At 45.6% G+C, this 11,359-nt stretch overlaps 1 protein-coding gene across 2 annotated transcripts; it reads right to left on the reverse strand.

Moving 5' to 3' along the window:
- Positions 1 to 587: 587 nt before the first annotated feature.
- pfkfb3 (6-phosphofructo-2-kinase/fructose-2,6-biphosphatase 3) lies at positions 588 to 8,774 on the reverse strand. 2 transcript variants are annotated; one of them, XM_076151150.1, is made up of 15 exons: positions 8,455 to 8,774; positions 6,413 to 6,541; positions 6,183 to 6,279; positions 6,009 to 6,075; positions 5,840 to 5,914; positions 5,701 to 5,757; positions 5,473 to 5,597; positions 5,170 to 5,377; positions 4,903 to 5,049; positions 4,690 to 4,794; positions 4,463 to 4,592; positions 4,238 to 4,365; positions 3,956 to 4,144; positions 3,319 to 3,341; positions 1,889 to 3,053 (listed from the first exon to the last, which is right to left on the reverse strand). In XM_076151150.1, the coding sequence occupies exons 1-15, from the start codon at positions 8,531 to 8,533 to the stop codon at positions 2,999 to 3,001; spliced, it is 1,614 nt and encodes a 537-aa protein (XP_076007265.1). In that variant the 5' UTR covers positions 8,534 to 8,774; the 3' UTR covers positions 1,889 to 2,998. The 2 variants fall into 2 exon arrangements, with proteins under 2 accessions (XP_076007257.1, XP_076007265.1); XM_076151142.1 differs by lacking the exons at positions 1,889 to 3,053; positions 3,319 to 3,341 and adding an exon at positions 588 to 1,882 and having other exon boundaries at positions 8,455 to 8,769.
- Between the last annotated feature and the right edge of the window lie 2,585 nt (positions 8,775 to 11,359).

An 11,359-nucleotide genomic window follows, 5' to 3' on the forward strand; every position in this document is an offset into this window, starting at 1 on the left:
TTTATGGCGGCCCTCAAACATCATTCTGGTGTTTATATATCTCACAGCAGTAATCCAGCAGGCGGGACAGTGGGCAATAATTTAGCATTTATCCTCTGAGAGATGTTAGCCCCTTGTCAGGTGACTCCTTGTTCACCATGGGTATTATCTATCTATCTATCTATCTATCTATCTATCTATCTATCTATCTATCTATCTATCCATCCATCCAGCGACAGGATCAGTACTACTCTAATCCTTGTGACTGTGAGGACCCAAATGTTCATAGACTAACCATTATTACCATAACCGTTTATTGTTGACAAATCGTACTTACAATACATAAACCCGTGACCTGTTGTGACGTATAAGATGACGTTTTCATCTTTTGGAGCCGGGCGGAAATGGCATGAATGCTGATAAATAGTGATTGAACATGAAAACACCAAACTGGTGCAATTCTATGTGCTGTGCAGGGGTTGTGATCTTTCTCTTCTCTATGCTTTACATAACCATTTGGTATAAACCATTCTTTGAAGAGCACTTGAATGCAGCAGCAGCACTGGCAGCTACATACTAATCTTGGTCTAAATGAATACAAACAACTGTGTATTTCCCCGCAGTGGTTTTATTGGTCCAGCAGATGCAAAATAAGCTTTACAACATACTTTCCTCTCCTGCACAGACCTCTGGTTTAAACAAGGTGCCTTTCTCTCCCGAGTAGTCATTCAAATCTACATGAAATAAATAAACTGTATAATAAAACACTTCTTACAAAAAAAACAATATTCAAGTATCAGAAGCAAACAGGTCAATAAAAGTGTCATTCCAGAGATAAGCAGCTTCTTCATTTATCTCCAGTTATATATACACTCACAATTACAGAGAGTTATTATTAACAGCACGCATTGTTATAACAAAAATATAGATGTTTTTGCGTAGCAGACGACAAAACAAAATAAATTAAAGTGAAATCTATGTGCTGGCATGCCGTATAGCATCTAAGCCAAATAGATTTAAATGGAGATTTTAAACCAAAAGTTAAATATTAAAAATGATATGTGGAGTCATTAGGTGAAAGGTGCTGCCTCTCATCGTACAGTACAGCAGGACAAGCACTACAGGCACTCTATGGCAAGATCAGCCCCGTCAAGTGACGTGAGATGAGAACACGCACAGATCCAGCTCATCGAAATCATACACCAAGAAAAGAATAGTAAGTAAAAGTTTGCATTTCATCCCACTGTGCAAAATAATCGCTTGCTTTGTAGCATGACAGCATACGTGCAGACCTTACAGACGTCAAAATTACTGAAATGAAATCACTGAAACGTCAAAAGAAGAAGTGCCAAATAGTTTAAAGTGTAAACTCAACTAAAGTCATTGTTGATTTAAATGAACAATACATCCATCAGTGCGTGGTAACAAAATGAGCAGGACGTGTTGGCTAATCGTTAAGTCTTTGAAAAAAAAAGTTCCAGAGAGCCATCTGAGCTGTGACAGGGAACAGGGATTCACACCCTCGCCTCTGATCGTGTCCCAGAGGAGACGGGGAGAGAGCACAGATTTATCCATTTCACAGAGACAGAAAAATGTCCCAGCTGTAGTGAGGACGAGGTGGAAGAGAAGGAAGCATTTAAATGTTTGGATTTGAAATAAGATATGGCCGATACGACTCACTTCCGACAGACTTCGGACGACGAGATGACAAAAAAAAACTTGACAGATTGGATTTTCATTTTGCAGACTAAGAAATGTTTTGTTTTGAGGGTAAATTTTCACTTTTCGTCGTTGTTGTTTCCGAGTCTTTGTGCTCCTTTTCCTGGTTAAGCAACAGGTCGGCGCAATCTCATAGGCAGGGCTGAAAGATGTCACGTAGACCGGCTGAGTTCCCCCTCAGGTTCTGCAACAAAAACACAAAATGCACCAAATGACATTAAGACACGAGACTCATTCCGTATCGCTGCAACTTCAAACTGTGCAACACATCACATGCAGTTGCCAGGAGGTCAGCAACAATATCAATTGCAGCTGGGTTGCATAGATACCTCATTGGCTATAATAATACCCGTGTGATGTAACACAGGTTACATCACCTGTGTTTCCTCGCACACTGATTTGTCCTATGATATATTTAGAGGCTCGCCCTGAGTTCATGAGTGTGTGAACAGGTTGCTGTGGCTGAGTCCGTGTGTGTAAGGCCTGGAGTTAATCCCCGGGTGATTATGAACGAAACTGACAGGATGTTAACACACACACAGACACACACATACGCTGGTGGTATCCACAGCATTTCAGAGGAAAAGAATAACAACACCAGACACGACATTTCCCTCAGTGACGCTGCCTGGGTCCGAACATTCTCGTCTAAGTCTAGACAGGAAAAGCAGACGCACCAGAAATTAGATTTAAAAGTAGACTCAAGAAATGACACCTAGACTTAACCACATAAGGTCCGCAGTATGAGAGAAGTGCTACTAATAGATATCAGAAAAATGCAAGTGGAGTCTGAACTACAGCCTGACCGACATGTCAGCAAGCCCATATTTGGTCGCAAGCATATCCCCATATATGGAGGATATGATTTGCAAAATGACATTTTTGTAGGTAAATGTTTATTCGTTTTTGGTTTAGGTGTCTACTTTCAAACTAACTGGATGCCTTTCTGTAGAGGTCAACATCCAGCTGTCCATCTATTTATGTTAGATTTGTTCGATCTAATATCTCATTATTGGTCTCAAAACTTCTGTATCAGTCAGGCTGTAGTTTCTATCACAGGGACCGGGCCTTCGCATTCCTTTGGCCATGTTGGGGGTCGTCAGTCATCACCAAGGCAACAGACCAGACCGTGGTCCCATTTCCCAAAAGCATCTTAATTTTAGTGATGATCTTGGACCACCAGCTTGTAACGAGATGATTCCTTTGGGAACAAGGTTGCTTGACATTGGCTAGATCTGTGTCCTCCAAGATGGCGCCAGATGTTCATTTATTACACATCTGCTAAGCCTCTGTAGTATGTTTACCTTTGAAAGACTAAAAGAGCGGCCACTTTCAGATAGTGGAGAATGGTTCGTCTTTAAGCGGGACATGAAAGGGACAGAAATAGGACAAAAACAGGACAGTCAGTGTATTACAGTGACGCCATGAAGACACCGATACAAAGAGGAATGACCAGAATGTAGGAGTGGGAGTTTCACTGAGTTCCCCACGAGCAGGAAATGTAGAGCTGGCAAACCGCTTTTTGCTCTCCCCAGCGAAACATTACAGACAAGTGAGGAAGAGGTCGATGCCAACACAGAGAATGTAATGAGACAGAGTGCAGCGAGCAAATGTACTTACAGGCAAACTTTGCCCAGCCAGTGCTGGACGAAGGGGAGGCAGAGGAGAGAGAGAGAGAGAGAGAGAGAAGACAAGAAAGGAGTGAGTGAGTGAGTGAGTGAGTGGACACATATGAAGGTTATAAAGAGGAAACCAGAGAGGAACAGGATGGGAGTGTCACTATAGAGCTGCTGAAATGTTACGTAAATGTTAGATTGCAGGCAGGATATCATTGTTAGGGATGGGAGCTTATACAGTATTAGGAGACAAATACAATAGCTTTGCTTATTTTCATTTCAGGTTCTATTTTGCGTGAACAAACCCCCACATTGACATTGAGTGCAGGCCGTGTTGACACTCGCCCTAACTGCATTTCATTTGTCCGGTGTCTGACCTGCAGTCACGTTCTGAGGCCACGTTTGCTCTGATGACATGGAAACAAACCTAATGCAAATATATGTCCAGCTCAACTTTGGTAAGCTTTGACATGCAAAGTGATTGCAATAGGAAGCACTTGTGCTCCGAGCAGTGCGTGACAGAGAAAGCTATCGGTCAGCAAATGTAGTTTCTGTTGACACTGATGACAAGAGAAACCCGGGCATAACATTGGACCCATATACTGGTCCAGCATTGACATCAGGGTCCGTCAGAGACTCACCTGTCCAGCCAGGGCGAGGGGGATGTGTGTGGGGCTGCAGAGGGCCAGCGAGGCCACAGAGTGGGGCAGCTCCTGGATCGGGGGCTCGTCCAGCTCATCGATGCGAGGTTTCTTGATGTTGGACTCGGGGCTAGTCAGAGGAGTCACGCTGTTCCTCCTGAGCAGGGTGCCAGGACCCCTCTTCACCTCCTGGGGTGGGAGTTCACAAAGTTGAAACGGTCAAAGAAAACTCTCCAAATTGATAGTGGAATCAAAGCGGGGTCAGCGTTAATCCAGCCTCACCTCAGGTCTGTCCCTGTGGGTGTTCACCGCCTCCACATTCAGATAGATAGACTCCACTTTGCACCCATAGGCCACCGGGGTGAGCTTCAGCACCGTGTGGAGGGGACACTTCAGGTAGGGCATCTCGTCTGGATCAACACATCACAGATACGCCGGTTACCCAACACGGATCGCCTTCTCATTTTCGATAATCTGCGCTGATTTTTGCAATTTGTAGTTACCCACCTGCACTCTTATCCAGGAAGTAGGCCAGCAGGCAGCGCATGACGGCCTGGTGGCAGATCACCAGAACGTTCTCCTGCCGCTCCAGCTCCATGATGACCGGCTCCACCCGCTGAACCAGGTCCTGGTAGGACTACAGGCGGGGAGGATCGGATGCATTTTAGCCTCCATTTTAATCATGAGACCTACAGAACTCTGGTTTTGTGTGTGTGTGTGTGTGTGTTTGTTACCTCTCCAGCAGGGTAGCGGTAGTAGTATTTATCTTCATCTCTCAGCGCAAACTCATCTGGGAACTTCTCCTTCACCTCATCGTACGTCATCTCCTCACACAATCCCTACAAATTTCAACACAATATTCAATGATAGCTTTGCCAGCCTGCGCCATGTGATGTTGTCTAATCTGTGTGTGTGTGTGTGTGTGTGTGTCTTCCCATAACACTCACAGAGTCGATCTCATTGAGAGCCTTCCACTGTTCGTACGGGACTCCCAGGTGTTCTACCGTCTGGATGCTGCGGCACAGCTGGCTGGTCCAAACCTTCAGATTGCTCAGCTGCTGCCCCTCCACAAAGCGAGCCAAGGCAGACGAAAACTGCAACGGGAAAGGAGCGGCGACAGAGGTTTATAAATCAGAACGTTCAAATATCAAGGATCTGGTGTGGAAAAGCTCTGCGGCGGGGCGGGGCGGGGCGGGGCGGGGGGGTTCTGGTACCTGTTTCCCCCGTGGTGAAAGGCCTGAGTCGCCCCCCAGGCGTCCCTCCAGGTTGTCCATGCTCTCTCCGTGCCGACACAGGTAGATGGTTCTGGGCTGGACGTGGATGTTCATCAGGTAGTAGACGATCTTGCTCTGGATGTGGTCCTGGATCTGGTTGACGAGGAAGCGCCGGCCCACGTCGATGACCTTGATGAAGGACAGATTTCTGAGGGGAGAAAAGGAAAAGATGATGATGCTGAGAACTGGAGGATGACAAGGACGAAGCTTTTTCCAGTATCAAAATGAGTATTGATGACTGACCTGTCGTGCTGATCGGGGTCCAGAGGTTGGTAGCTGGCTTTGTAACAATCAATCCTCTTCTGGAAATCCAGCATGGCGTCCGTCTTGTTGCAGTCGCGGTAGTCCGGGCACGACACCTTCACTTCCTGTTCAGGGACAAATCGGAATTGTCACAAGGTAAATAACACAAGCCTGACACCGCAGACTCTTCACCCATCATCTTCCTCACCCATCATCTTCCTCACCCACCATGATATTTGTAGCGATGACGCCGGGGTCGTCACACACGGACTCTATGAAGAAGATCTGTGTGTGAAACGAGAAAAGGGCTCAAGCCTGGCTGTTTTGTCTCATCCGACTTTCAGCGGGTCACCATGGAAACGCTTACCTTGAAGCCGTTTTCGTTGCCAAACTGGAGGATGATGTCGCGCCTTTCCCTCGTCGTGTTGGTGGCGTCGAAAACCTGCGAGACACAACCCAGGGGTTTCCGTAAGACAACAGCTGGTGTGAGAATGAAGGACAACGGTGAGACGCAGGACAAAGGCGAGGAAACTCACCGCCACCTGGCCGCCCTCGTCCGTCAAATAAAACTTGACGTCCCTCAAGGCTGCTAAGGCACATTGTCTGTGGAAGACAGAGTCCAGAGGTTCATTCTCTGTGTCGCTGACTTGATTCCTTCTGTCCGTGTGTGTGTATGTGTGTGTGTGTGTGTGTGTGTGTGATTGACTTACTGCCTGATCTTCACAGCGCCTTCATTATCAGACTTGAAGAAGTCATAGGAGCTGTAGTTTTTCACCGCCTCCCTGCGGTACTCCCCCACATTAAACACTGCAACACACACACGGGAAGAAGCAACAAACATGAGCAAGATGAGATAGAAACATGAGATGAAGCGCGTGTGTTTCTATACAAAATTTTCAAAGCTATATTCAAAGTCGGTACAGTGTTTTTATCTGTGTACCTTTGGTGGGCAAGCCGATCCAGTTGAGGTAGCGGGTGAGCTTCTTGGACATGTACGTCTTCCCCCGAGCCGGAAGGCCGACCATCACGATGACGGTGGGCGGGTTGGCGAAGTTGGGAGCGCCGGACGCTGCAGAGATTCAAAGCATTACACGTTTATTCATTCATACTGATAGAAGAGCGACCGACATTTCAGTGACGAGAGATGAGATCGAGAATTAGAATCCATCTCTGCCCCATTCCTTCTAATCTCTCATGCACGTGGCTGTTTGCCGCCACCACAAACCCATCAGCTCCATTTCACTGCACGTCTGACCCACTTTGAGGCGCCATTAACGTGCACAAGCCAGCCTGACTATTTTCTCTCTTGGCCGTGGCAGATCTGATATCTGATCCCACATCATGCAATATGTGGCTGCAGCAAGTTGACCTCCTTCCCCACACAGTGAGGTGCAGTGTGTGTGTGTGTGTGGGTGGGCAGGCTGATGTATGGAAACACAGATCTGAAAAGGTCAACTCTTTCTTCTCTGCTTCTGCTTTTTTTTTGTCATGGCAGTTGTGCAGGCTGCTTTTCCTGTCTCCGTCAGCTCTTCGTCCCCAGCTGATCTCAGCAGCAGGTAAAATAAACATGCAGCTGAAATTCTCCTAACTCCCCCACAGTTCTGCATCCCAGACACTTCCTCGCTGGACCACTCATCCCGTTTCCACAACACGTGAAAACATCTGACTCAACTCTGAGGCAATCCTCCTCCCTTACTAGTCACTCTCCTCCTCCTCCTCCTCCTCTTCCTCTTCCTCCTCTCCTTTTCACCACAGCCCACCTCTGTCCTTCATAGGCCAAACCTCATCACTTAGCCCTCAATCCTTACCCGCATTCATTGCAAATGTTAAATCAAATCACTTGCTCACTGTGGAGCGATAAGCCGATCTTGAAGCACAGTCAGACAAGCAACCTTCAGAGGAAATGCATCAAAAATCTAATTGAAGGAAAGGGAGCGAGGGTGAAGGGAGCAGTGAACAGAGGAGCCCATGATACTGACGGTGCTTTCTTCCCTCGATCAATAACTCACAATCTGCAATCAATAATCTAAAAACAGCACAGAGCCACAAGACCACAGCAGCTTAAGCCCTCATTTATCTGATCTTATTCTCTTATCAGGTATATGTAATGAGTTTTACAGTATGTTTAAGACAAAATGATACTTAATGCTCTTTGTCACAGCATTTCTATTGCTATATTTATTTATTTTTGCTGCTGCTGGCCTGTTCTTCTGCTGCCTATGCCACAGATGAAGTCCATTATCAAATGAACAGGATGGATTGATATCATTTTTATAGTTATTAAAACATCTTCCCTTGCTCTTATTTCCACCTATAATGTACATCAGCTCATTGAAACGCTGTAAACGCGATGATTCTTCTATATTTAACAATTCTGCAATATGACCCCGATCACCCTGGACTCAGGCAGCAGTGGGGTCGCGCCACACGCACCGACCAATCAGAGCGCCGTGCGCTTCAATAGCATCGCTCCCCCCCGCCACTGGTTTCAGGCACGGTGGTAACCATAGCGACTAGAGCCTCGTCACACGGATTGATGTGACGTGCCAGGCGTGTTAATGAACACCCGGTATCAGTGTAGTATATTTCTATATATTATATCTCTATGGTCTCAAATAGATATAACTGATGTACTGTTTATAGTTTATAGTTTACGAGGATGGGGAGTCGAAATGTTATAAATGTGATATAATCGCTGAAGAGACAGTGAGAGGAACATGTGCGCCGAAATACAAAGACAAAACTACAGTGTACGATTTATAAATGATGTATGAACCTAAATCATAATGAGAGATATTATTATTCATATTATATTGCGCGGCACAGACACTGCGAATACATATCATTTTATAATCGAGTCATTTGAACAATAGTATTTGTCGCAGAAATGTGTATTTGTACTGTAAAACACAAATACAAATATACATCAGACTATACGGTAGAGACGCTGTGTGTGTGTGAGTGTGTGTGTGTGTGTGTTACCTCTCCGTGGTGCCGGCTTGTCATCCTTGGTGGGCACCCAGATCTTTTGGATCTTGTTCTGGGTCAGCTCTCTGGGCATTCCTCGGGCACTGTGGGGGAACAGAGTCGCTTTAGGTCCCGGAGAAGAAAATCAAACCAAACGCGTAAAGGGGCCGGTGTGTGTGTCGGTGTGTGTCCGATCCGATCAGAGCGCGTCAAAGCGGGTAGGTCACAGCTGAAGACTGAGACTGGCTGAGCCGCGGCGATTATCTGCCGGTGTGCGGTGCACATCCGCTATTTAACTCCACCCGGCCGGCAAGGAGGACAACGTGACTGCTGTGACGACACAGCCGGCTACAGCGCCCCCCTGTGGTAAAACTATATCAAGATAGTATTACATACAGTACATTCAGTATTGCACAATGCATGCGTGTAATTAATTAGCGCTAATTGTACTACTGCTGACAAAACCACCACCTATAGAAGAGTCGTGTTTTTTATCCTACAGCAGGAATCAATTAATGGTTCCATTAGAAGGTCAAGCGGTGCTGGAACCGTATAGTTTCTAGCTGTCCATCATCTTTTTTCTTACTTGAGCTTCCTTGATTTCGTCTCCTTGATGTCTTCAGGGCAGCCGTGTCTCTGTCCGGCGTCCTCATTCAGCTGCTCTCCCTCCTTGACCATCTTATGCTGGACTATGAACCTCTCATGCTGCTGGATGGCCTCTGCATGGCGGTGGAGGGACTTCTGATGTTTCCTCACGTCGCCTTCCTTCTTTTTGCTGATTGTTCTCTGTTGCACCCTGCATTTGAATAATTAAAAGTGCATTTGCTCTTTGAATCTACCACCTTACAGCAAAACTAATGTGATGATGTGAAGTCTCATCGCAGTTTCTCACCTTTGCCACCTCTGTTTCTTCTGAAGGCTCTGACCATCCCATCCTGTGTGGCCCTGAGCTCGCTGAATCAGCTGAGGAGTCATCCACAAATATGAGTATACACGTGCTCCCCCACTCACTATTCATTATGTTGCCATTGCTCATCTCTGACCTTGTTGACCATTTTGATCTTCTCCTCTTGTTCTGTATTTATGCCATGTGTTTGCTGCTTGAAGTAGTGTGCGTGGTCCCGGGCCTCCAGCTCCAGCTCCCTCAGCGTGTGGACCAGCTGACCTGACAGATCTACCTCGTGGAGTTTGCGCTTCCATTCCTCTGCTATTTTCTGGGTGAGGAATAAATGAAAACGTGGATAGGAAAAGTTCTAATGTGCAAGATCAATTTCATCATGATTGGAGTTTTTACAAATTTCCTACAGCTTGTTCTTCTCTCTTCTTGCTTCCCCCTCTCTTCCTCTGAATACATTCCTCCACGGCCTCCCTCTCCTCCTTGTTGAGAAGAGGGCTGATCTTCTCAATCTTAACTGATGGCATGATGACATACCGTCCAAAGGGATCCTTACTTGGGATCCTGGAAAAATGAAAAGCGTTGTGGTTTAAGCTTTAAATACTGCAGGCAGTAGTCGAGTGGGTAGAGCTTCCGCTTAAGAACCGGAGGGTTGCCGGTTCGAGTCCCTGCCGAGGTGCCCCTGAGCAAGGCACCGAACCCTCAATTGCTCCCCCCTCTGCGAAGGGTGGTAATATAATGTAATGTAAGTCGCTTTGGATAAAAAGCGTCCGCCAAATGATCGTAATGTAATGTAATGCATAATTACTATATTATACACATTGCCTCAATATTGTCAGTCATTGTAAATAATGGCTCAGAGATTTGATTCTTGAATATGCAGTAATGTTGCCAACCGAGTTCATGTGTTGCTGTAAGTATTGTGAAATCGCCACTGGTTGCATTTCAATTATTTTTACCAACTCACCTAAAGTACTGGCTACGGCAATAGAGAATTGGAAACTCCTCGCCCTGAACCCTGATGACTGCATCACATAGATGTCGATTGAGCCTTTGCTCATCAAATACAGGTTTTGGCCCTTTATCTTGATTTCTCAAAACAAATAGGGAGTTCACGATTAACATGTTTGTGTTGATGTTGATTCGTCGTTCAGGATGGAAATAAGGTTCTTAAATTGGTGGCTGGCGTCTCCATGACATCACAGATTTTGTCATTGATGTTTCCATGACGTCATCATCAAGTACTATCTGCACCATGACAGCAGGATTTTAGCTGTTAATCTCACTATTGCAGTTTGCAATTTGCATCTTTGAGTCAAGTTTGGGTCGATACCCAAGACTCCACCTGCTGGATCTGGCCGGTCGTGGGTATTGGGTGCTGTGCTAGCTGACTTAGTTTCCTTTACAGTGGAAGCATACAAGCAATGCTTCTTCTGCTCCTCAGCCAGGTACTTCCCTTCCTGGTGACCATAGAGCTGCGTGCCATGGGTTGCACATCTAGTCTGATGTCTTTCTGTATTAATCATAACCACTACTCGTTGATGTATAAATCTTTATGATGAATGCAACGCTGACTCAAATTGATTCATTCTGATAGTGTGACGGAGGTTGAATCGAAGAGGATTTTCTATTTCTGGTGTTTGCATCAGACAGATAAGTGATGAAACTCATTGCGACATGCAGAGACTCACATCAACAGCCCGCCCAGCCTGCTTCCTCATGCTCACTGTGCAAATTCCATCTGAGGATAAAGACAAAACAAGCCGATGTTATCAAATATAGTAAGAACCAGACATCCCTAATAAGAAACTATGAAACTAAATCTTAAAGAGTTCCTGATTAGATTAGATCAGTAAATGTGTTGAATAGGCTCTGATAGTCCAGAGTGTTTTGATTATCAGTGCAGGTTTTGCAGCTAAAACAAAATAATTTAACTTTTTGAACCTAGAAATCTGACATCACATGTATTTTTTTTACATGCAGGGTTCTGCTCTGTTCTTTTACAGAATATGCTACTAAGTATTG

The sequence above is a fragment of the Genypterus blacodes genome, unplaced genomic scaffold (assembly GCF_046128005.1).
Source record: "Genypterus blacodes isolate CSIRO-AG114 ecotype Tasmania unplaced genomic scaffold, CSIRO-AGI_Gbla_v1 ptg000007l_1, whole genome shotgun sequence".
Lineage (NCBI taxonomy): Eukaryota > Metazoa > Chordata > Actinopteri > Ophidiiformes > Ophidiidae > Genypterus > Genypterus blacodes.